At 34.4% G+C, this 27,519-nt stretch overlaps 1 protein-coding gene across 1 annotated transcript; it reads left to right on the forward strand.

The window, feature by feature from the left end:
• Nucleotides 1–24,645: 24,645 nt before the first annotated feature.
• LOC149895238 (uncharacterized) lies at nt 24,646–26,354 on the forward strand. Its single transcript, XM_090119282.1, has 2 exons — nt 24,646–25,386; nt 26,181–26,354. The coding sequence occupies exons 1-2, from the start codon at nt 25,227–25,229 to the stop codon at nt 26,336–26,338; spliced, it is 318 nt and encodes a 105-aa protein (XP_089975408.1). The 5' UTR covers nt 24,646–25,226; the 3' UTR covers nt 26,339–26,354.
• The last annotated feature ends 1,165 nt before the right edge of the window (nt 26,355–27,519 follow it).

Here is a 27,519-nt window from a genome sequence, read left to right on the forward strand (position 1 = left end):
TAATGACACAGTAGAATCCGGCGCATCGCGCTCTACTTTCTGCTAAAACGCGATATTTCTAGCTCCAAAAATGACCGAGTTATGAGGGAAAAGGTCGGCGACTATCGGTTTAGCGAAATCTCTTTAGGCTCTTGAATTTAATGCAAGAACGGTTCATGTCAGTTGTTGCTACTCCCTTGAGAAGGAAACTGCTGCCCGATTGCGGTAAAATCGTAACAGCTTATTGTGTCACGGTTTTGCTGAAAGGTAAGTACAGCTTTTTGTTTTTTTAGTGATTTATATTTTCAACTATAACGGGACATTTGCATGTGGGTCATTATTGTAGTAAAAATAGTATTCGCATGCTACGGTTTACATAGGAATGTCCCGTTGTTGCTGAAATGAACAATGTTTTTTGTTGGTTAATTTAATATGTTCCGTTACAGTTGATAATAAAAGTACAAAATGTTTTGTCTTTATGTTGGTTATCTCAAGTTAACACATTTTTCATGAAAAATAATACATTTTTACAACGAATACACTACAATGTTGCATTATAAATGATAAAAATGTTGTCTGATTACTTAATTTATTTTTCAGATGAAAGGTCTGAAGGTCTGATGAAGAAATGAAGGAAGATTGTAAATCTTGTCCCAGGAAATAATGAAAATTCACTTATGCTAGAAAAATTAAAAGATCATACTGATTCTCGAATTACTAATAAAGTTCTGAATATAATTTGATTCAAAAAAACGAGAACGTTTTAATATGTTATATTGAGCTGAATAGTCTAAGCATAATAATTAAAAAGTTACAGGAATTTTAAACTTTCAAATGCGTTTTCCCAACAATTGAGATTTTGACTTTGTCACGTTATAGAAGCAAATGAGCGATATTAGGTAAATAGGCATACAGCCGGTAATCAGGCCGAATACTCTGAACACAGATAATTATATAAAGTATAGGTAAATCGATGAATTTTGTGACTGCTTGAACCAAAAACGAATCACACTGGCGAATTTTTATATGGATAAATACAATTTGTACACTTAATTAAATGTTTATTTAGTTATCTCATTTCATTTCGTGTTCACAGTTTAGGCATGACTATCATCGTAATTCTTCTTCTTCTTCTTTTTTTTTCAAATGGCAACTCCTGATCCCAGATCATCGTAATTAGAATTCTTTTAATTCACGTCTACCCTCTTCAAGAGTATTTTTTTAAACACGATAATCTCATTTAATTGTTAAATCAAACAAAACTCTATTAATTAAATATGTCGCGCTTAAGTAATGAAGAATATTTTGAGGAGGAACCAAGTAAGTTGAGACAATATTTATTTTATCAAAATAGAAGCCTGTACTGCTATTAGTATTTTTTAACCTCTTATGGCTAATTTTGCTGGAGATAATGATGATGAACCGCTGCCCTACCTCAAATTCGACTAGCTACGGCCCTGTGATGAAGTCCACTTCTATGAGGGATATCATGTGCAAAAGATACTTGTAGTTTATGTTTGCTCATAAACTATTCTTTATATTATATAAACTAGCTACCCGCCCCGGCTTCGCACGGGTGCAATGGCGGCCGGCCGGTACCGCCGCAAACGCTACGTCCCGCAATTTTTAAAGTAAATGACAAAAGAAAGTTATTGTGGGTTATCCATAAGAGATAGACATAATATATACCATCACGGACTTTTCTGTAGACCTTTTCAATACTTAGTACATTATTTTGATAAAACTCGTAGGGTTTAGCCTGCGTTTGCAATGTAGGTAAGAGGAAAAAATGTAATTATTTACGGCATCACATTAGAAACCTCAAAAATAACAGTACTTCTCCACTATTTAATTTAATTATTATACATATACACCTTCCTCTTGAATCACTCTATCTATTAAAAAAACCGCATCAAAATCCGTTGCGTAGTTTCAAAGATTTAAGGGTACAAAGGGACATAGGGACAGAGAAAGCGACTTTGTTTTATACTATGTAGTGATTCCAATGCGATCGGAAAAATAAAGAAAAGGTATAATAACTAAATCATTGTTCATTTACTTTCAGGGTTATCTCCCTCATCAGAATCGCGAGAGCGACGCAGCAGTACTGACTCGAGTGAATCTTTACCAGAGCTAAATATTGAAGTGGTACCTAAAAGAAAAGATGACGATGACCCAGAAGAGTTTTATCAGGAGTTAGAGAAAAAAATGAAGGAAATTATATCGGCAGATCGAAGAGGGTGTGATGCCCCGAAATCTGATACTATTGACAAAGAATCAGTAGAATTAAATGCAGTAGAAAAACCCAGTAGTCCAGAGATATAATTATGATCTCCGAAGTTTATATATGTAATTATGATAATTTTACGGAATTTTAAAAGCATATAAGTAGTTTATTAAATGTTACTTCATTACATATACATAATTGTAAATAAATAGGTCACAATGGTTATTTTATTGGTATATAATTGTTTATTTAATTATTTAATAATTACCTGCTTATCCAGGAGGCTATTCGAGATAATAGCACGATGGATTATTAGTTGAATATCAACTTACCTAAACTTAATTAATTTTAAGTAATTTTATAAGTACCCTCGATAACAATACTTTTTGCAATATCACGCGACACTCCATCGTATCGCATTCAAAATTGGGAATCGGAGTGCGAGGATCTGTGGTTCATGACTGAGGTATTGTTAAATGGTAAGACAATTAAGTTAGCTATATAACGACTTATGCCCTTATGCACTATGTTCATAATCGCACAACACGACTTATATTATTGCCAGTTTTGGTTTTATAGAAATGATGTGACTTATTATGCTTGAAATTTGTGTTTTTATTTATTTATTTATTTATAAATACTTTATTGCACTTAAAGATAACAAAGAAAAAATACAAACACTTAAATATAACTTACACTAAGTACAATTGGCGGTCTTATCGCTTAGAGCGATTTCTTCCAGACAACCTTTGGTACAATAGAGGAATAAATACCAAAATACATAAATGGGTAGTGCAATAATAACTATGATAAAGGATACACATACATATTATATATATTGTGATATAAACTAAATAAGTAAAAGGGAATAGAGATTCGAAGAAAAATACCATACTAAAATAATACATAGTAATTAATAATACGTATATAATATAAATAAATTTTATGTACGGCTAACACTGAGAAAGTGAGATTTAACCATACATTTAAAACTATTTGGTGACTGAGCATTTTTGATAGAGTCTGGCAGAGCATTCCAGAGTTTAGTAGCATGTACAGTAAAAGATCCATCATAAAAATGTGTGCGATGTTGAGGCATAATTATCCTCAACATTTCGGATGAACGAACCTCACTACATTGACCTCTAAACTCAAACCTTTCCTTAAGGTATTTTGGCGTTTTAGGGTCAAATAAAATTCGATACAGTAGTTGGAGAGCATGCGCATCCCGCCGCAAGCGAATCGGCAACCAGTTGAGCTTTTTTCGGAACTCCGAAACATGATCATATTTACGGAGCCCAAATATAAACCGTATGCAGAAGTTCTGTAGGCGTTCGAGCACATTCAACTGTTCCATCGTTAAATTTACATAGCTTACATCGGCATAGTCTAATATAGGGAGAAGGAGGGACTGAGCTAAAAGGATTTTAGTAGGCAAAGGAAGAAAGTTTCTTAATCGTCTCAGGGATCCAGCTGCTGCGTACATTTTTTTGCTCACTTCCTTGATATGAGGTCTCCACGATAAGGTTTGATCAAAAATCAAACCCAGATTTCTTACAGACTCACTATAAGGAATTATGGCACCATCAACTACAATGGGTGGCAGATTAACCCAGTTAACCCTTGCGATTAACGAAGGACTACCAATAATAATAACTTGGGTCTTAAGTGGATTAACCTGCAAGCCATAGCGGTAGCTCCATTGGACTATAGTATTCAGATCTGTATTAGTATCTTGAATAGCCTGGTGTATTTCGTCAAAAGTAAACTGTGTGTATATTTGAAGGTCGTCAGCATACATGTGGTAGAGAGACAGCAAGGTATCTGATATGGTATTAATAAAGATTGAGAAAAGTAACGGGGACAGAACACCACCTTGAGGAACCCCGGCAGAGACCTCACACCAAGAAGACAAAACGTCATCGATGTGTATTCGCTGCCGTCGTCCATTCAGGTAGCTCTGAAACCAATCAATTACCGGTGCGGATATATTTAGTGAACACAGTAAGCTGAGGAGAATGTCGTGGTCTACAGTGTTGAAAGCATTACTGAAGTCTAATAAGGTCAGTACTGTAAGCCTTTTATTGTCCATGCCCATTCGAATATCATCGGTTATTTTAGCTAATGCAGTGGCCGTACTATGACCTGGACGGAAGCCGGATTGGTAAGGATTAAGGAGATTATGTGAGTTTAAAAACAGTTGCAATTGATGATGTATCAACTTTTCCAGAACTTTAGAAAGGAATGGAAGGATGGAGATGGGTCTAAAGTCGGAAAAAGAGGATGGGTTATTTCTTTTGGGGATCGGTATGAGGTGGGAATCTTTCCACACCTGTGGAAATGAGCTATTGGATATGGAATAATTCAGAATATGGGTAATAACAGGTGTAACAATGTCTAGGATAGGTAAGATCATAGTACGTCCAATGCAGTCGCCACCAACAGCACTCGACGAGATGGACAATATGTTCCTTTTGACATCACACTCGGTAAATTGTTTGAAGCTAAAAGGAGGAATATTGGGAACTGGTAATTTGGAAATGTAATCTAATGTGTTATGTTTTAATTGAGTATCGAAAGAAGGCGAAGAATTAGAAAAATGTAAGTTAAGTTGTTCTATGTTTATATTAGATGGAATTGAATTATTTCGTTGTTTGCCAATACCTAACGTTCTAAGGAATTTCCAAATGACAGTGGGATCACTGTTTTCAACAGAAGAGTGAATATACCGTCGCTGTGCATCTCTACAACATGTATTGCATCTATTTCTTATCGCATTGTATTTTTCTCGACTTGCATCACATTTAAGTGCTCTATGCCTCGCCTTGGCGCGAGCTTTTTTATTCAACAAAATTTTGAGATCTTCAGTCAACCATGGCGCAGGTAATTGTTTTATTTTAACTGATCTAAGCGGTGCATGCAAGTCATAAAGCTTTATTAACGCGGAGTTAAAGAACTCAACTTTTTCATCAATGCTAAGAGACAGAAATATCGGAGACCAATCAATACAGCGAGCATCTTCCTTTAGTTTTGAATCATCCATACCGTTGAAATTACGTCTTATTAATACTCTAGGTTTATGTTTAGGTGGCCGTATTCTATATGACAGAAGCAAGAGGTCATGGTGTGAAAAGGCATCAGCTGGATACTGGCCGTATTTCGAAACTAAATTGGGAGAAGAAACTATAATTAGGTCTAGGAGAGATGGGATGCAATTAGGGACACAATGCGTGGCGTTGAGAGGAAGAAGATGTAAGTTATGTGACTCAACGATGGAAATCAATTTTTGCGACCGGCTGTCTTTTTTTAAGAGACATGTATTAAAGTCTCCCATTAAAATACAGTGGTCATAGATTGGTATTAAATTATCACATATTGAGTCAAACGAAGGAAAATAATCTATTAGAAGAGAGGGGCTGTAAAAAACTGCTAGGAGAATTTTGGTAAAGGAAAGGACGACTTCAATAATGAGGTGCTCGGCTGCATCTGTAGGTGGGGGCTGGGGTGACGTACTAATAATTTTAAAGGGTATATGTGATCGGAGATATATCGCTACCCCACCACCACTTCTACCAATTCGGTCATTACGAATGAGCCGGAAGCCTGGTAAGGAATAAGAGGAAGAAGGTAAACAAGGCTTCAACCACGATTCAGAAATTAATATTGCATGAAGGCTTGTAGACTGAAACGATGCAAGCATGTCAACATAATGCGCTGGAACGCTTTGAGCGTTTATATGGACCAAATTAAATGTTTTACTATCGCCTTGAAACGCATCATTGATGGTGTCGCTTAAACTGGGTGACGTTGTACTACGATAACTACTATCACTGCCAGACTCATCAATAGAATGAAAAGATAAATAGCTGTTTTCTGATGTATCGCTTGAAGGTGATATCATTTAAACATATATATTATACAAGTGAATAAATAATAATAGGTAGTTACTATACGTATACTACTAAATTAAACTAATATTATCCACAAAAATATATAAATAATAATAGTTAAATATACTAAACAGTTACTATTTACCAACCAGCGTCTAAAATAAAATTGCACTAAAAGACAAGTAGCCTGGCCGAAGATACAAATGACAAACACAAGTTGACACTTGACATTGAAACGTTGACATATGACACTTGACAGTTCGACAACGACAAGTGTATTTTTAAACAATAATAATTAATATTAAATACGGTAATATAAATATCTTATTACACGTTCTACCGCCGGCTTATATAAAAAATAAAAAGAAATAGCTGAGCAAAATTGGCCTAAGTTAACTAGTAGTAATACTATGAAAAACATAATTCGGACTTCAGAGTACAGGGACAGTAAAGCAAAGAACAATTATTATTACAAGATATTGTTTAGAAGGGACATAATAAAGTTGAAAGTTACTTCACTTTTTGAAGTCTTTTAGACCTAGCAGCTGGAATTGCCTTAGCATCTCTCTGTGTATCACGACCACTTACTGTTTGCTCACGAGGATTAACTGGTGCAGCGGCAGACGAAGGAATGGCATCTAAGTCAGAAATACAAGCAATGCGGTGTTTTGTTCCATCTTGAGCTGCAATAAATATGAAGCCGTCCCGGGTCCAGCAATGAGGGATACCGAAACGATCCCTTGCAGCCATAAATGCTTCGTGGCGACTTTTAGTCAAGAACTCCGAAATCGTTATTCCACTGCTCTTCAAATGCGTCTTGGCAAACCAGACTACATCTCGAATCTGGCTATCATGAAATTTAACTACAATAGGTCTAGGTTTAACACCAGCGACATGACCTAAGCGATTGCAGCGATTGATAGCACCTTTATTGATAGTGGAAATGTTAAGTTTTTGCAATACAATGTCTGTGACAATTGAACTTAAATCTTCTTTATCAGTTTCCTTCACACCATGAAACAATAAAATCTTTCTACGCGAACGCATCTCCTGTTGGTCAATAAGTTTTGCTAACATGTTGATTTGAGATTGAAGACACTGAAGCGAAGTAATCACAAAGTTGCGAAAGGTTTCAAAGTCCGCCGCAAGCCTGGAAGTAGGACTACTAGTGGCAGGTGGATTTTGGTTATTTGTTAAGTCCCTCTGGAACTCTTCCATCCTTTTATTAAAATTATTAGTCATATCTTCCATACATTTCTTGATAGACTCCATAATTTAGTGACTGTGCAAGTTTTGACAGTTTAGTGCAAAAAGAGACAGGAATTTTTGTGAGGACACTGGTAGGTAAAATCACTGTTTAATGCATATGGTTTTTATATCAAAATTACTGAATCAATTAATTTTCGTAAATTTAATTTGTAAGAGCAGAGAAAAACACGCCTTCTTTATTTTGCTCCTACGTGTTTTTGTGTACTTTATGACTCAATTGAGGCTTTTTAGTGGAAAAACTATGCACGTAGCTTGAAAAACGAATGAAATCAACGGGTTTTTTTATCGTTATTAGATAATAAAAACAAAACATCATTTAGGTATTTATGCATTTAACCCTAGAAGTCCAATCTACGTAAATTTGACGTATGAACTCTTCTATATTTACCATCGAATCGCTGCAAAATCCAGAACCAACTCATTAGCCGTCGAGACCTAGCAGTACATAGTTGGCTCATCCATGTAAATTCCGCCATTTGGTTGTAAAGAGGATGTTGTGCGTCATTTTGACGTAGGTATAATTGGGCTTTTCGTAACTTTTAAAATTGTTTCAAATTTTTATTTTGTGATTTATTTGAATGATTTTTTTCCAAGTCACGTTTCACATGATATCTATAGTATTATACTATAGATTGAGTATAAAATGGGATCCAGACAACTTTTATACTAGGACGAAAAACCTTCAATTTTAGTAAATGACGATTATTGTCCTCCGCTGGATTTGGACTTCAAGCAAAGGGATTGGGTGGCTGAAGATGTTGTCCGGAGTAAAACCGAATATGTTATGGGGTTTTGTTACCCATGTATAATGAAAGCCGTAGATTGTAAAATAAACCTTTAATCGATCTTTCAATAATACAGTACTATGTTGTTAATGCTATACAATGTTTCACCAGTCACCACAATGAGTCTAGTCTGTACAGGTTAGCAGGAGACAATCATTGAGTATTGGTATTAAATACGTATCAACTGCGTATTGCGTTTTGCGTATTAACTATTGTCCTAGTGAATCATTTTCACTATCGTCGAATCAATTTAAAATTCGATCAAGTGCGTTCCGTTTCGGAACGCCACAGATAATAAAATATAGATAATAAAAGTGGCAACGCCACAATGTCATGGTGGTATACATTGAGGATACAAGCACTATAAAGAGATAAGAGAAGCCCGAAAACCATATTCCTGTATGTTCAGTTAATACAGGAAAAGTTATAGGTGGTCAGTGGCGATATTTTACGGCATGATATAGAATTTTAACAATTTCTATATCATATAATATCAAAATAATGTAGATAAATGCTAATGCTTCCTTCTAGGGAAGCGCGCTCCATCATAGGCCACATCTCAGCTTACCATTAGGCGAGATCGTGGTCAAGCGCTTCCCTATCACACAATAAAAAATAAAAAAAATAAATAAATAAAATACAATGAGCCGCAAAGATTTTATGAAAAAATTAAGCACAGATTTGAAGGTGCCTTGGATGCAAATACGACTTGTGGCACGCACTTTGAAGAGACTCTACGTGACAATAGCCCAATTTTTTCAAAATATGTGGTACCAGAGTATCCATAAAATGTTTACGAAAATGCAGGACCAAAGAAGTATCGATATTGCGGATTTTTTTCCCATAAAAAGGCAAATTACCAAAGCACAGTGGCTAAAACGCTCATAAATTGTCAAGACTGGTTATAAATACTTTTTTTTTATGCGACTATTATAGACTATAGTATTATTGTCTTGATTATTGTAGTTAGATAATTTTTTTGAAAAAAGATTAAAAACGAGTTATTTTTTAAAAACTTACCCAATTATAAGAAGAAAATATAAGTTTAACATTTTTTGTTGGCTTTTTTTAGATGATTCAATTATCGTTCTGTATTTATATAAACAAAGAGTATAATATCATTAAATGCACTTAATGTGTTAACTGTATTTTTAATATCTATTGCAAAAAATAGTTAATTTCCATAGAAATATATTAGTATCCCAAGTTAACTGATAAATACCTTTTGCACGCCTCATAAGCGAAGCGTTGAGGTGGGTACTACTGTCACTTCGCGCAAAACATCTGATTTTTCAAACTTAAAATGTCTTTATGTATCATACATTGCACTTGTAAGATAATACATACACACACATATTAAGAAAAAACACTATTTTTAACGTTCATGATATTTTTGATGTCATTTTTGTTATTTAAACTAGTTAAAAAACAGTTTAAAAAAGTTCTGTCTTGGACGTCCGTGTGTCTGTATGTGCGGATCCTTTTTCTTGTTAACACGATAGCGACCGAAATACTTTACTAATCGAGTCTTTTTTTTTCTCTTACGCTTGAGTATGCTCAGGAATAGAACCCTTTCATTTTTCAGGGTCTGATTCGATGTGGTTTAATTGTTATTAAATAAACAAAAATAATAATTAATAAATATTTATTAAAAAAAAATTATGAGGCGTGCACTTTTGGATTTTCCAAATTATTTTTAAAAATATAAAGATTTGTTGTTGCAGATTTATTGAAAAAAACGATTTAAAAATAATAAGGAATAGTGTGTGTTGTTTCCGTGCAGTATTCAATTAATAGACCAATAGCAACACGGCATTAATGCCAAACTGTCTCATGTCGTCACTTGAACCAATGACACTAAAAGAGTTGTTCCTTTATGCTCATGAAACTGTATATAATATTATGTAGTATTTAATAAACTAAATATACGTGTTTGTGAAAAAGTAAATTCTAGCCTATGTTCAAATAAAAATAGTAGGTAGCGTTTATTTCCCTCTGAGTAAGTAGTGTGTATTGTGTATCAAAAGTAACATTCAATTATGTATTGTGTTAATTTTATTTATTACGGATTCAACATCAAACAACTCTACGGTAAGTATCAAGGTGCGTATTAACTATAGAGCTATTATTTATTACCTTACCTAATACCTATAGGTATGTTATAGCTAATTGCTGCTGGGCGCTGGCTGCGATTTCGTCCATGTATCTACTGAAAGGTTTCATGACATAATATGAGCACAGGGGAATAAAATAAAAATACCAGTATGTACATCCAAAAATATTTATTTCAATTATTACAAATTATCCTTAATCTAATTTTGAAAATCTAACACTGAATTAGATTCCTTACAATAATATTATTCAAATTAATAACAAAATAACGTATTTTACGGCTAAATTAATATTGAACTAATTATGTAGTTAAAACACGAAAGCGCATTACCTTGTTATACCAGCTGCATTAACCAAAAATTTTATATGATACAATATTTTCAACTGATATCGAAATGTACGAAAATAGTAATAATGTAATTGAACTGAGAACATAATATTTTAATATTCAGACAAAGCTGTATTGTTTCGATATACGTAGTTTTTATTGTAAACTGCACATAATATTTTCATAGAAAAATACTGTAAAACAACAGATGATGAAATTTTCAAATAATTTGGAAAATCCAAAAGTGCACGCCTCATAATTTTTTTTTAATAAATATTTATTAATTATTATTTTTGTTTATTTAATAACAATTAAACCACATCGAATCAGACCCTGAAAAATGAAAGGGTTCTATTCCTGAGCATACTCAAGCGTAAGAGAAAAAAAAAGACTCGATTAGTAAAGTATTTCGGTCGCTATCGTGTTAACAAGAAAAAGGATCCGCACATACAGACACACGGACGTCCAAGACAGAACTTTTTTAAACTGTTTTTTAACTAGTTTAAATAACAAAAATGACATCAAAAATATCATGAACGTTAAAAATAGTATTTTTTCTTAATATGTGTGTGTATGTATTATCTTACAAGTGCAATGTATGATACATAAAGACATTTTAAGTTTGAAAAATCAGATGTTTTTCGCGAAGTGACAGTAGTACCCACCTCAACGCTTCGCTTATGAGGCGTGCAAAAGAAAAAAAAATACAAATTTGCCGCGCAATTGACATTCATTGACAGTTCTAAAAGTTTGTACCTATAGGTAATATTAATAGAAATAATTATCGAGATTTAAATGGCTCTACACGAGATTTATTTTGTTTTTTTTTATTACTATACTTCATAAAGACACAATTAACTCGTACCTACTCGTAATACGATACCTTGGAGTTGGAGCGAAAATATTGTTTGTAATAATTTGGCTTGGTAACTAATTATTGAAATGAAAATAATAATTAGAAAAATGCATTGTGAAACCGTTTTAAGCAAAAAACGTTTCGATAAACGAATTATGTTTTTGAATGAAATACAAATTATTGCATGCTTTTAAAATACAAGACTTAACTATCTACTAATGAAAGTTTTCATGCATTTTGTTCGAAACACGGTAGGTCAGCCGTGTTTTGTTACTTTAAAAGTGACATTCGAAAATGAAACAACGATTTACGGAAAAGCACAGATAGAAACGCGTTTAATCGAGATTGGGTATCTAATATTAAGATAATTGGAATACTTAATGAAAATAGGAATTGTAGAGTCAGTAATAATTCAGATTAGTTTATTGATATCATATTAGATACTTACTTAGGTCGAGTGAACGCATTTTTACAATTCGTTCTATACAAAGTATGTTTTTAACTAAATTTTCGAATTTCATCGTGTATTTTACAATAATTTTGAATGATTTGAATGCGAAATGTACTAATATATGATCAAACGAACTTCAGAGTGAAGTTTGATCATTATTATATGAATCGTTTCATTCGAAGATATTATTTACTATGTAGTTCCCTTTTTCAATGCTAGCAACTACGCACGCCTTTAGATTTTATTTTTTTTTTAATTGTGGGTATTACGACCTGACAAGTATTTGCTCGCTTTGTACGATATTCGTTATTTTTAGAGTCTGTAATCTTACAAAACTTTGGGTTAGGGTGTGGTGGGTGTTAATATCTTCGAATGAAGCGATTCATATAATAATGATCGAACTTCACTCTGAAGTTCGTTTGATCATATATTATATTTCATCGCTTCATTCTTCAGATATTATTTACTTTGTAGATGTTAAGAGATAAAAGTTTTGTAAGAATCATTTTGGGTGCAAGTTTAGAATAAAACATATATAGATATTATTAGTTTTATTTTGTATATTAACAAAAATATAATCAAACATTATTCTTGCAAAATTGATTCTGCAAATTCGTTTTCATTAACTACATTAAGTTTATAGAACCTTGCAAAGGTTTCGGAATGTTTAGTCCAGCCAGCAGTTTTACGTATATTATCAACGCATACACCACTAGCACAAGCAGTAGATGTTGAAGCGTGTCTTGTGCTATGTGAACTAAATATTGAAATGTTGACACCACTTTCCGATAAAACGTTTTTGATCCAACGACTGATTGTTTGAGTTGTGGCGGGTTTATTAGGTTTTTTAAAAGTTAGTATTAATCTATTGTCCTCCTCATTCCTCAAATGTTTTGTGACATTGATATAATCAGAAAGTGCAGTAGCGGGACAAATACTTATATTTTCTTTAAAGTATGGAAGTATAAGAAGGGGTTGATCTCTACCCGGAGCCGAAGTTTTTATCAAGTCTGTTATGAAAATCTTAGCTCCACTGTCTGAGAAATAAATATTATTAAGATTGATAAGGGATAAAGTTTGGAACCGCTGTGCTGTACACAGCGCAAGTAAAATTACTAATTTTTTAGTCAACTGCTCCAAATTAATGTTTATATTAGGAAACCAGCTTGAGATATGGTTCAAAACTAATTGTGGGTCCCAAGAATAATTGTATTTAGGATTACTGGGTTTCAATTTGAATGCTCCCTTTAGGAGTCGTTTTATGCATTCATCCGACCCGATATTATTTCCTAAGATTAAAGACAAGGCAGACCTGTGCGAGTTTAAAGTACCATATGAAGCCCCTTTGTTAAACTCATTTGTTAAAAACGATATAACTGTCGCTACTGTACTTTCAAAATTGGAAATATTTCTATCTAGACAAAATTGCCACCATAGTTTATAAGTTACGTTATATTGATTCTTAGTGTTACTGGAAAGCGATGCCAACATTAGTTCGACAGCTTCCGATGGGATGTTTCTCCGTAAGAAGGCTTCGCGGAGAGCCTCGCTGCAGCCAGCGTAAGGTGTGAGTGCAGTGGGCGCGACAGGTGACTGAAATGAGAATGCGTTAGATTCGTATCTGCTTTAAACTTGGAACCCCTACCCTTTACGAGAAAGCTCTGCCAAATGACTTCTCATTTCTTTGCTTTTAGGGGGGGGGGGGGGGGCAATAAATGAAATGTACAGACTATACGGCTTTTAAAATATAAGTCTGGTAAGCGAACTAAACTTTGCTGGTTTAGTTCTTGCTATATCGCTATCCGTGCCTGCTTCTCGTGTTTACGGGTGAATTAAGTTTATCAATAGTCATAAATGCAATGCTATACAGAGGATATACTGCATTTAAAACATGACAAAGTCTGGTAAGCGAACTAAACTTTGCTAGTTTAGTTCTTGCTATATCGCTGTCCGTGGCTGCCTCGCGTGTTTACGGATGAATAAAGTAATGTCCTGTCTTCGCATCCACAGCTAACTGTCCTATACTGTCATAATCTTAACACAGATTCATTCGACATAGCTCCCCACGAGCTCAGTTCTTCATTTTTGCACTCGCACAACTGTGGACAACACAAGAGCAATGCCTCCATTGGTAGCAGTTACAATCAAGGGCTAGCAAGGCAGGCTAGCCATATTACGGATGTTGGAACAACCGACTATATTTAGGGCAATTTTCTTTGTACAGTGTAACGTTTAGACTGTCGTAGCATTCCTACGGAACAAAGATGGGATCAGATCTGCATCCTTAATTAAGTTAATCGAAAGGAGATACTTTCAGACGACGATAGTATTCAAAATCCACCATATTCCTGAACATAATAATGCATAGTTAAGCTTAAAATCTCTCTTGCCATTATCCTGCAGCAGAATTCCTTGGCGATAATTTGTTCTCGTTAGAACGAGCGAGGTTGTTACGATAATATGAGAAATCCTGTCAGTTAGAGACCTGAACGACGCGATAGAGTACCGCTATTTCAGTAGTAGTAGCACCTAGAAGGGTGAAGGTATTCTGGAAAGCGGAACTGAAGGCCCGGTCAGCAGCACCAGCCACCTAATAGACAGTGTTCAGTGCTGCACCACTATAATCTGCAAAATGACTCTGACGGTATGAAAATGTACCGTACACGAACGTACATTTTCAAAATATCAAATGATAAAGTTGGAATAAAAATCCTATTTGCCTCCGTCTACCCAAAAGACATACGGAGTAGCTAGTAGTAGTTGGTTGAATTAGAATCCCTTATTCACTGGAGGCACAGAATATATGGACGCCAATGTGAATTTGAATACATAAGTAATTACTTATTTCTTTATTTGAAAGAGTAAGGTGTGCAGATAGTATACCTACCAATAAATCACACAAATTTTTATATTATATAATATATTAACAATCCCAGATGAAAAGTTAATCAAATAAGAACCAAAAAGTAAATTAGATTTAGATACATTTATTTCAAAGGATTTACAATTCACTTCTAACGTTTTAGAATAATATTATAAACTTGTACACCTTGACAAAAAGTAAAAAATAAGCCCAACAACACACACGCATTCCTCCGAATGCAAACTCTGGCTTTTCACTAAGCCCCACAACAAACCTCATGTTTGTTCCACACGCATTCCTCCGAATGCCGAGTCCCACGGACTCCCATATTCCAATGGTCTCTACAAGACCCAACCTCCGCCAGCGTCACCCGCGCACCGCGTATCCACGGTTTACTATAAGCAGCTATCTGTACTCCTAATAGCAGACGCCGGTTTCAAACGGACTACGGTAATACCGCGTATCCACGGTTCACTATAAGCAGCCATAGCTCCTAATAGCAGACACCGATTTCAACGGACTACGGCTACGAAATGACTACTGGCACTCTCTGACCAAACGAACTAAGATTCATCGCTACCACTCAACTCAAACTCAAATTTCAAACACTAACCAACTTCAAGTGGTACTTGGCCCTCAGGCATCCTCAATATATTAACAAGGTGAAGTTACCCGAACATAGTATAAACAAAATCTGTCTTTTCAAAGTGATTATTGGTGTTTACAGGATTCAATAGCTCAACAGTAAAAAAAAGTGAAACCTGAACTGAACTATTACTCATCCAACAGAATCAATATTCTTAATCGTTTTTCATTTTAATAAACTCAAGTTATCTCCTATACAGCCATACCGACAATCATGCGTCCTCGTACGCCATTTCTCACACTACATTACTACGGTAATTCATCTCGGGATACCAAAATAGCTACTATCCTGCCTCGGCCCACACTGACCTTACAGGGTTACCATACTGCCCCAGTCCTCCTGACCGGTCAGAACACATCTACTATCCTGGACTTCATGCCAGATTGAACACCACAATCCTTCGACGAACTACATTACCATCACAATATTATTTCACGCAACACACATTTACTTCACAACGTACGAGACAACACAACCATCAGTATGCTACAACTATACTCCACTACAACTCTACTGAATTATACCTCCCAAGTCTATCATAGTGATAGCCTGTGCAGCTTGCTCAAATTTTAACAGCAGTTTTATTTTGTTGTTATGATCATTGACAAACAAATGTGACAACAGCACAAAAATAACATCTTAAAAAGTTTAAAACGAATAATTCGTAACTGAACCGCAGAAAACACTCAAAGTGGTGAAAGCTTATTCTCAACTGAATATTTACCAACTTGAATTTAAAGTAATCATGTGATAACATATCTGCCTACAAAAAAATCGCGAGAAACCCTTCAAATTTTTTTTTTATCGGCAAATTTGAAAACTCAACTTAAAACAATTATTAAGTGTAGGCTTAAACTCATCTGTGAATCTAATATCGAACGGCAATAGGGCTGAGCTAAATTTTAGTTTCAACGTAATAAGAATGAACTGCTCAACAACTACTGTACAACTACCTAATTGATGTATTCAGTTGATGTCAAACTGCAGCTAGTCACAAAAACTATTATCAAGAAATTACATTAAATGCACACAATGTAAATCGATTAGGTACTATCGAATACTCCACGTTTAGGACTTATTTGAAGCTAAAAACCAAAAAAAATGTGTGCGTGTGCTACGCGTACGTGTACACACGTAAGAAATGAAACTTCTTTTTGACCTTATTTTTTCAAAAAATAATTTACAATATGCAACTTTACAGAAATATATCAAATCACGCGTGATAGGGATAAGAAAAAAAATGTATGCGTGTACACACGTAAGAAGTGAAACTTCTTTATGACCTTAAAAATGTCACGAGTATGGCGTAACGCAAAAATGTCACGCGTACGGCGTAACGCAAAAATGTCACGCTTACGGCGTAACGCAAAAATGTTACACTAAATTTTTGTCCAACCCCGATAAAGAAGTTTCACTTCAAAAACTTTCAGAAAACCTGGATGGGTTTTTCTTTTCTCTATTCAATTAAACAGACATTATCTGACGACAGTATGTAAACTGTAAAGGCGCTATTAACCTTAAGATTATTTCCAGTTTTTTTTTTTTAAAGTCTTAATATCTTAACATTTAACGTACCCTAACGTTGATGGGATAGTTCTTAATTTTAAAGCAATCTAATGTACTAAAACCAAATGTAGATTCCAAAGATTTATCTTACGCTAGATGTTTATTTGAACACACGCTAATTATCTGTGACATTGTATTATGAACTGCCTAAATAAGGACCCAATAAATTCTCTGTAAAAATTCAAAACTAAATGCCTCGATTTACCTTTTATTCGATAAAACTAAATCTGCAACATTTCATAAAACTTCATATCGTAAAACTGTATACTGTGAATTGTTCACAACTTTATTTTAAGAAATTACCTCAAATATCACCTTAAATAAAACCTACGAAAAGTTTTTTTTTAAACCTCAAATGCACTAGTTAAGGCATTACTTTTCGTTTTTAATCGAATAGCAATAAGGCTGTCTTTGTGTAGCAATTAATTGCTATTTGTCAAGCGGTTCATTTTTGTTATTTAAACTAGTTAAAAAACAGTTTAAAAAAGTTCTGTCTTGGACGTCCGTGTGTCTGTATGTGCGGATCCTTTTTCTTGTTAGCACGATAGCGACCGAAATACTTTACTAATCGAGTCTTTTTTTTTCTCTTACGCTTGAGTATGCTCAGGAATAGAACCCTTTCATTTTTCAGGGTCTGATTCGATGTGGTTTAATTGTTATTAAATAAACAAAAATAATAATTAATAAATATTTATTAAAAAAAAATTATGAGGCGTGCACTTTTGGATTTTCCAAATTATTTGAAAATTTCATCATCTGTTGTTTTACAGTATTTTTCTATGAAAATATTATGTGCAGTTTACAATAAAAACTACGTATATCGAAACAATACAGCTTTGTCTGAATATTAAAATATTATGTTCTCAGTTCAATTACATTATTACTATTTTCGTACATTTCGATATCAGTTGAAAATATTGTATCATATAAAATTTTTGGTATAACAAGGTAATGCGCTTTCGTGTTTTAACTACATAATTAGTTCAATATTAATTTAGCCGTAAAATACGTTATTTTGTTATTAATTTGAATAATATTATTGTAAGGAATCTAATTCAGTGTTAGATTTTCAAAATTAGATTAAGGATAATTTGTAATAATTGAAATAAATATTTTTGGATGTACATACTGGTATTTTTATTTTATTCCCCTGTGCTCATATTATGTCATGAAACCTTTCAGTAGATACATTATGTTCTCAGTTCAATTACATTATTACTATTTTCGTACATTTCGATATCAGTTGAAAATATTGTATCATATAAAATTTTTGGTATAACAAGGTAATGCGCTTTCGTGTTTTAACTAGATAATTAGTTCAATATTAATTTAGCCGTAAAATACGTTATTTTCTTATTAATTTGAATAATATTATTGTAAGGAATCTAATTCAGTGTTAGATTTTCAAAATTAGATTAAGGATAATTTGTAATAATTGAAATAAATATTTTTGGATGTACATACTGGTATTTTTATTTTATTCCCCTGTGCTCATATTATGTTATGAAACCTTTCAGTAGATACATGGACGAAATCGCAGCCAGCGCCCAGCAGCAATTAGCTATAACATACCTATAGGTATTAGGTAAGGTAATAAATAATAGCTCTATAGTTAATACGCACCTTGATACTTACCGTAGAGTTGTTTGATGTTGAATCCGTAATAATTAAAATTAACACGTCAATTAACTTTTAACAATTAACTTTAAATAAAATTAACAAAATTAACTTTTGATACACAATACACACTACTTACTCAGAGGGAAATAAACGCTACCTACTATTTTTATTTGAACATAGGCTAGAATTTACTTTTTCACAAACACGTATATTTTTAAAAGCATAATATTATAGTTTATTAAATACTACATAATATTATATACAGTTTCATGAGCATAAAGGAACAACTCTTTTAGTGTCATTGGTTCAAGTGACGACATGAGACAGTTTGGCATTAATGCCGTGTTGCTATTGGTCTATTAATTGAATACTGCACGGAAACAACACACACTATTCCTTATTATTTTTAAATCGTTTTTTTCAATAAATCTGCAACAACAAATCTTTATATTTTTAAAAAAAGGTATTTATCAGTTAACTTGGGATACTAATATATTTCTATGGAAATTAACTATTTTTTGCAATAGATATTAAAAATACAGTTAACACATAAAGTGCATTTAATGATATTATACTCTTTGTTTATATAAATACAGAACGATAATTGAATCATCTAAAAAAAGCCAACAAAAAATGTTAAACTTATATTTTCTTCTTATAATTGGGTAAGTTTTTAAAAAATAACTCGTTTTTAATCTTTTTTCAAAAAAATTATCTAACTACAATAATCAAGACAATAATACTATAGTCTATAATAGTCGCATAAAAAAAAAGTATTTATAACCAGTCTTGACAATTTATGAGCGTTTTAGCCAGTGTGCTTTGGTAATTTGCCTTTTTTATGGGAAAAAAATCCGCAATATCGATACTTCTTTGGTCCTGCATTTTCGTAAACATTTTATGGATACTCTGGTACCACATATTTTGAAAAAATTGGGCTATTGTCACGTAGAGTCTCTTCAAAGTGCGTGCCACAAGTCGTATTTGCATCCAAGGCACCTTCAAATCTGTGCTTAATTTTTTCATAAAATCTTTGCGGCTCATTGTATTTTATTTATTTATTTTTTTTATTTTTTATTGTGTGATAGGGAAGCGCTTGACCACGATCTCGCCTAATGGTAAGCTGAGATGTGGCCTATGATGGAGCGCGCTTCCCTAGAAGGAAGCATTAGCATTTATCTACATTATTTTGATATTATATGATATAGAAATTGTTAAAATTCTATATCATGCCGTAAAATATCGCCACTGACCACCTATAACTTTTCCTGTATTAACTGAACATACAGGAATATGGTTTTCGGGCTTCTCTTATCTCTTTATAGTGCTTGTATCCTCAATGTATACCACCATGACATTGTGGCGTTGCCACTTTTATTATCTATATTTTATTATCTGTGGCGTTCCGAAACGGAACGCACTTGATCGAATTTTAAATTGATTCGACGATAGTGAAAATGATTCACTAGGACAATACTCAATGATTGTCTCCTGCTAACCTGTACAGACTAGACTCATTGTGGTGACTGGTGAAACATTGTATAGCATTAACAACATAGTACTTACTGTATTATTGAAAGATCGATTAAAGGTTTATTTTACAATCTACGACTTTCATTATACATGGGTAACAAAACCCCTTTTTTTTTATGCGACTATTATAGACTATAGTATTATTGTCTTGATTATTGTAGTTAGATAATTTTTTTTGAAAAAAGATTAAAAACGAGTTATTTTTTAAAAACTTACCCAATTATAAGAAGAAAATATAAGTTTAACATTTTTTGTTGGGTTTTTTTAGATGATTCAATTATCGTTCTTTGCTCTCTGACACCAACAACGAAATAACATCTTCATCTAAGAAGTTTTCAAACCACTCAATTGGGCGCTTATCTTGGCAAGCGCCTTGAACATCTGGCCAATTCACGGGATTTTTTTCCAAGTCCCGTTTTCTCCATGCGTAGGTACGCCTACGTTTAGTTCGACCTGTAGAATCAGAAGGTTCTTCTTCTGTATCACTCACCATAACCTGCCCTTGAATCATTACTTCAGCCGGTTGAAGCAGAATGTTTCGTGGCAAATTATTCAAAGTTACATTATCTTCTTCACCCGAATCTTCGTCAGTGAGACAGTCAGGATCCACAGGATATTTCCACTAATATATTGTGGTAAGCCTCATTTAACATTTAGTGTTTATTTCATGTCAATCGGTTCATAAATAAAAAAGTTATGACCATTTAAGTAATCACAGCGAACATTTGCTAAGGCATTCTATACATGAATTACTTTATTACGTAAATTATATTACGCTAAAGTTATTCCTTGACATGTCCAGATGATCATATCGAAAGTCCCCAAGCGTGGGGGGGGGGTGGTTATGCTGAGGGGGTAGTAGGGGGGTCAAAGGACCTTTATTTAGATTTTTGCTCATAAGTCTAAAACCTGTACAAATAGCATTATGGTTACTTCTAGGTAAATTTTCTATATAAAAGGTCTTTGAAATTATGTCGTAGGTTTTAACCCCCGACGCAAAAAGAGGGGTGTTATGACCGCTATGTGTGTATTGCGTGTCTGTCTGTGCCACCGTAGCTCGCTAACGGGTAATACGAATTAGATGCGTTTTTTTGTTACATTAGTTGTTTATTATATTATATTATAGGGGTAAGTGGGAATGAAAAAAACGAATGTTAGTTGTTAATGTAGGTTGTTAATGTAGGTTATACCCAAGTGATATATCAAATGAAAATAGACGACATGTCAGAAACAATTAGTCAAATTTTATCAAAATCGGTTCATCCATTTATTTGATATAGGGGTAAAAGTGGGAATAAATAAATGAATCTTATCAAATATACTCAAGTGACGTATCTAATGAAAGATATGACGTGTAAAGTACAATAAGACATATTTTATCAAAATTGGTTCATCCATTTATTGGATAAAAGTGGCAATAAAAGTTGTCAAATATACCTAAGTGGCATATCAAATGAAAGGGCATGACCTGACGTGAGAAGTATAATGAGGCATAGGTATTTAATCAAAATCGTTTCATCCATTTATTATATTATAGAGGGGTAAAAGTGGGAATGAAAAAAACGAATGTTGTCTGTTATACCCAAGTGATATATCAAATGAAAAAAGACGACCTGTCAGAAACAACAAGTCAAATTATATCAAAATTGGTTCATCAATTTATTTGATATAGGGGTTAAAGTGGGAATAAATAAATAAATTTTATCAAATATACTCAAGTGACGTATTTAATGAAAGACATGACGTGTAAAGTACAATAAGACATAATATTTTATCAAAATTGGTTCATCCATTTATTGGATATAGGTATAAAAGTGGGAATAAAAGTTGTCGAATATACCCAAGTGGCATATCAAATGAAAGGGCATGACCTGACGTGAGAAGTATAATGAGGCATATTTAATCAAAATCGGTTCATCCAATAAATATATGTAGGGCAAAAGTGGGAATGAGAAAAACGAATGCTGTCTGTTATACCCAAGTGATATATCAACTGAAAAAAGACAACCTGTCAGAAACAATTAAGTAGTCCAATGTTATCAAAATCGGTTCATCCATTTATTTGATATAGGGGTAAAAGTGGGAATAAATAAATAAATTTTATCAAATATACTCAAGTGACTTATCTAATGAAAGACATGACGTGTAAAGTACAATAAGACATATTTTATCAAAATTGGTTCATCCATTTATTGGATATAGGTATAAAAGTGGGAATAAAAGTTGTCAAATAATATATCCAAGTGGCATATCAAATGAAAGGGCATGACCTGACGTGAGAAGTATGATGAGGCATATTTAATCAAAATCGGTTCATCCATTTATTGATTTATAGCGGTAAAAGTGGGAATGAATAATCGAATGTGGTCAAATAATATAATCAAGCGGCATATCAAATGACGTGTGAATTACAATTAGTCAGGTTTTATCAAAATTGGTTAATCTGTTTATTACATATAGGGCACCTTAGGGGTGATAGTGGGGATAAATAATCCAAATGGAGTACCAAACGAAAGGATATGACATGTACATAATATATAGGTATGATTAGACATGGTTTAGATCAAAATCGGTTCTGCCATTTACTAGGGGTGTACAAAAGTAGAAGGAATATGGGAGCGGGAGAATAACCACATCCTGGAAATTTTGAACTCTTCTGTACCTAAGTTTTATAGCTCAGTTTATAACAGTTCTTTTGTGTTATTATTTATTTTATTTCTTAACTTTATAATAAAGTGTAAGTACTTATAATTTAGTTGTATATGATAGTACGTGTTTCAAGACGTGTTTACTCAATAATTGTGTGTTAAGTAGTAACTACTATGCAGTCACTATTCCACGCGGACGAAGTTGCGGGCACAGCTAGTGTTGAATAAAAAACTACGGTTTAGTGAATCTCCCGAATTATATTATTACACTAAAATTAACTTACTAAACCGTTGCAACATATATGGCAAAAATGCAGTTGATTGTCTAATTTATGGAATTGAAGATAGGGGTATTAGACTAGGAGCTCAAGCGGCACAATTTTCTGAACCTGAACAGTTACTCAAATTTTTTAAAACTGTTAAATCAGGCGTTTCTAGGGATACCGAAAGATCAATTCGAGATAGGGATAAACGGCCGGTACCAAATAATTCAAATAGGGTCTTGAATAAGCCGAATAGATTCGAACCGGGTCGGATAACTTGTTTCAATTGTAACGAAGTAGGTCACCCCAGCTATAAATGCAATAAACCGTTATTAAAGTGTAGTCGTTGTAATTTATTAGGTCATTTGTCTAATGCGTGTTCTAAAATGGAACCCGCTCAAAAGCTAGATAAGGAAAAAACCGTGTTGAAAATCTCTAGTCAACAATCGGCGAGTATTTACACTTTTCCTATACGTATTAACGGGGTAAATGTCCAATGTCATTTAGATTTAGGGAGCGAATGTACTCTAATTCGGTTGACGGACGCCCTAAATCTAGGGTTCGATTGGACCACAAATGATTTACCCTTACTAAAAGGCCTAGGCAATATACCGTACCAGCCTATCGGTAAGTCGTTAGTTAATATTGAGGTACAAGGAATTACTGAAAAAGATATAGAAATATTAGTTATTAATGATAACCTCATTAACTATCCAGTGCTTCTAGGGCATTCATTTTCAGAACGGCCGGGTATTATGATGATGATGATGATGATGAAATTACTTTAGAAGTAGATTTACACGTAGTTAGTTCAAAATTGATGAATACACCAATCATCATTGGCACCGATATATTAAATCGTGAAGCCCTAGTTTACGTCGATGATGTCCTCATTATGAGCGGTACGGTTGAGGAGGGTTTGTCGATTTTACGTAGAGTTCTTAAAACTCTTACAAGCGCGGAGTTTTCCATAAATTTAAAGAAATGCTCTTTTCTATCTACTTAAATCGAATATTTGGGACGTACGATTAGTCAGGGTCAGGTACGACCGAGTGGTCAAAAGATTAAAGCTTTGGTCGAAGCACCGATTCCAAAGACCGTTAAACAAACCAGACAGTTCAAGTTATTTTCGACGTTACATAGCTGGCTTTGCTATAAAGGCTGTGCCTATTACAAAGTTGACGAAAAAAGGGGTACCTTTTATTTGGAGTAGTGAACAAGAAGAAGCACGCCAAGTAATTATTTCTCATCTTACCAGTGAACCTGTGTTAGCTATGTATGATCCGGCTTTACCTATTGAAGTTCATATAGATGCCAGCTGTATAGGATATGGTGCAGTGCTTCTTCAGGTTCATGAAAAGGGGCATAAGCGGGTGGTGAGTTACTTCAGTAAACAAACTCAAGGTGCTGAGCCAAGGTATCATTCCTATGAGCTGGAAACTTGAAACTTTAGCCGTTGTAAAGGCCTTGCAAAATTATAGACACTATCTGGTTGGTGTTATTATTTGTAAAAAAAAATACATTGACCATTGTTTGATATGTATAGCACATAAAAACGCACATTTTTCCAAATACTGTCTTTTGTAATTTGTATCCTATGTTTGGTCAAGATTCCACTGAATTAAAAATATTTTTTTATAATGTTATCTCTTTGTTTGGGACCTCTAAAATTATTTGTGGCAGATCGGGGTCGAATGTTTCAGAGTTCAGAAATAACAAAACTTTTTACTGACTTGGGCATTGACATGCATCTCATAACACCAGAGATGCATAATTCAAACGGGCAGGTTGAACGTTATTGTCGAACCTTACTCAACATGGTTCGTATAGAATGCAATCACCGACAAAATGATTGGTCTGATGTCATATGGCGACTACAGCTGGTTCTGAACATTACAAAACAGAAAACTACAAGCTTTTCACCTCTGAATCTATTGGTGGGTATTAAAGCTGCGTGACCTGTTTTACGTTACCTCATTGGTGACATCGCACTAGAAGGCTCTCGTCCCAATCGCGACGCATTACGAGAAATGCGTAGACAACGTGTTTCTGAGCGTTTAAAAAAAATATAACCAACGTTGGCAAGACAAAACTGTGAATGCTAGCCGAAAGGCATCACGGTTATTTGAAATTAATTCTTTGCTTTTTGTTATAAAACAGGCTCAAACAACTGGCAAACTCGACTCGGGTATGCGCGGCCCATATCGCGTGGTCAAAACGCTTCCCCACGGTCGATACGAGCTGCAGTTACTGGAGGGCTCTTATGGCAAATCGACGCAAGCTGCGACAGAATTCATGGTGCCGTGGCGTGGGGAGTGGACTCCTGAGACATGTGCTGCGTTTTTTGAGGGTGAGCTGATCCCTAATTTGTGATAAGCGAACGACGTGCCTATGTCACAAATTATAGTTTTCCCATGATAAGCTAACGTCGTGCCTATGTCATGTGGTTGTTTTATTTTCTATGTGTAACGTATAGTATGCTAACGTCGTGCCTATGCTATACAATTGTCTTGGACTCATGATAAGCTAACGTCGTGCCTATGTCATGTGGTTGTTTTATTTTCTATGTGTAACGTATAGTATGCTAACGTCGTGCCTATGCTATACAATTGCCTTGGACTCATGATAAGCTAACGTCGTGCCTATGTCATGTGGTTGTTTTATTTTCTATGTGTAACGTATAGTATGCTAACGTCGTGCCTATGCTATACAATTGTCTTGGACTCATGATAAGCTAACGTCGTGCCTATGTCATGTGGTCGTTTTATTTTATATGCGTAATGTATAATATGCTAACGTCGTGCCTATGTTATACATTTGTCTTGGACTCATGATATGCTAACGTCGTGCCTATGTCATGTGGTCGTTTTATTTTATATGCGTAACGTATAATATGCTAACGTCGTGCCTATGTTATACGTCATTTGTTTTGGACTCATGATATGCTAACGTCGTGCCTATGTCATATGGTCGTTTTATTTTATATGCGTAAAGTATAATACGCGAACGTTGTGCCCATGTTATACTGTCATTGGTGTCAGAGATAGCGAACGTAGTGCTTCCTCTCTGTGTATTGCGCTTACCTGTTATAAGGGGAGTGTAATGTTTATTAGTTGCTAATACCTTATCATTAATCCTTCCCAGATGCTGCCAGTATTGAAGATGAGGAGTCCACAAATGACCCAGTCGTTGTTGTTGAACCTGCATCAGGCACTTCGAGAGGAGCCTGTACTTCTCCGCATAAAACAAAGGAGAACGAGGACGTCCTCCAGTCAGGAGAGGCCGTGTTAGACAAAAACTAAAACAGCGCCAATAGAGGGGATGACAAGTGGTGGCGGATTGCAGATAAAAGCGCTAGGCGTAGTTTTATTTTGTATATTAACAAAAATATAATCAAACATTATTCTTGCAAAATTGATTCTGCAAATTCGTTTTCATTAACTACATTAAGTTTATAAAACCTTGCAAAGGTTTCGGAATGTTTAGTCCAGCCAGCAGTTTTACGTATATTATCAACGCATACACCACTAGCACAAGCAGTAGATGTTGAAGCGTGTCTTGTGCTATGTGAACTAAATATTGAAATGTTGACACCACTTTCCGATAACACGTTTTTGATCCAACGACTGATTGTGTGAGTTGTGGCGGGTTTATTAGGTTTTTTAAAAGTTAGTATTAATCTATTGTCCTCCTCATTCCTCAAATGTTTTGTGACATTGATATAATCAGAAAGTGCAGTAGCGGGACAAATACTTATATTTTCTTTAAAGTATGGAAGTATAAGAAGGGGTTGATCTCTACCCGGAGCCGAAGTTTTTATCAAGTCTGTTATGAAAATCTTAGCTCCACTGTCTGAGAAATAAATATTATTAAGATTGATAAGGGATAAAGTTTGGAACCGCTGTGCTGTACACAGCGCAAGTAAAATTACTAATTTTTTAGTCAACTGCTCCAAATTAATGTTTATATTAGGAAACCAGCTTGAGATATGGTTCAAAACTAATTGTGGGTCCCAAGAATAATTGTATTTAGGATTACTGGGTTTCAATTTGAATGCTCCCTTTAGGAGTCGTTTTATGCATTCATCCGACCCGATATTATTTCCTAAGATTAAAGACAAGGCAGACCTGTGCGAGTTTAAAGTACCATATGAAGCCCCTTTGTTAAACTCATTTGTTAAAAACGATATAACTGTCGCTACTGTACTTTCAAAATTGGAAATATTTCTATCTAGACAAAATTGCCACCATAGTTTATAAGTTACGTTATATTGATTCTTAGTGTTACTGGAAAGCGATGCCAACATTAGTTCGACAGCTTCCGATGGGATGTTTCTCCGTAAGAAGGCTTCGCGGAGAGCCTCGCTGCAGCCAGCGTAAGGTGTGAGTGCAGTGGGCGCGACAGGTGACTGAAATGAGAATGCGTTAGATTCGTATCTGCTTTAAACTTGGAACCCCTACCCTTTACGAGAAAGCTCTGCCAA

This window comes from Colias eurytheme, chromosome 32 (genome assembly GCF_061535395.1).
Source record: "Colias eurytheme isolate Ceu_HAF_F1 chromosome 32, ilColEury1 Martin Lab GWU primary, whole genome shotgun sequence".
Taxonomy (NCBI): Eukaryota; Metazoa; Arthropoda; class Insecta; order Lepidoptera; family Pieridae; genus Colias; species Colias eurytheme.

What these genes read in the sequence shown, in the direction of transcription:
- LOC149895238 (XM_090119282.1), top strand. Translation starts at nt 25,227, where the DNA reads ATGCGCGGCCCATATCGCGTGGTCAAAACGCTTCCCCACGGTCGATAC. An exon ending in ATGTGCTGCGTTTTTTGAGG is followed by an intron (nt 25,387 to 26,180) that starts GTGAGCTGATCC and finishes AATCCTTCCCAG; the next exon opens with ATGCTGCCAGTATTGAAGAT.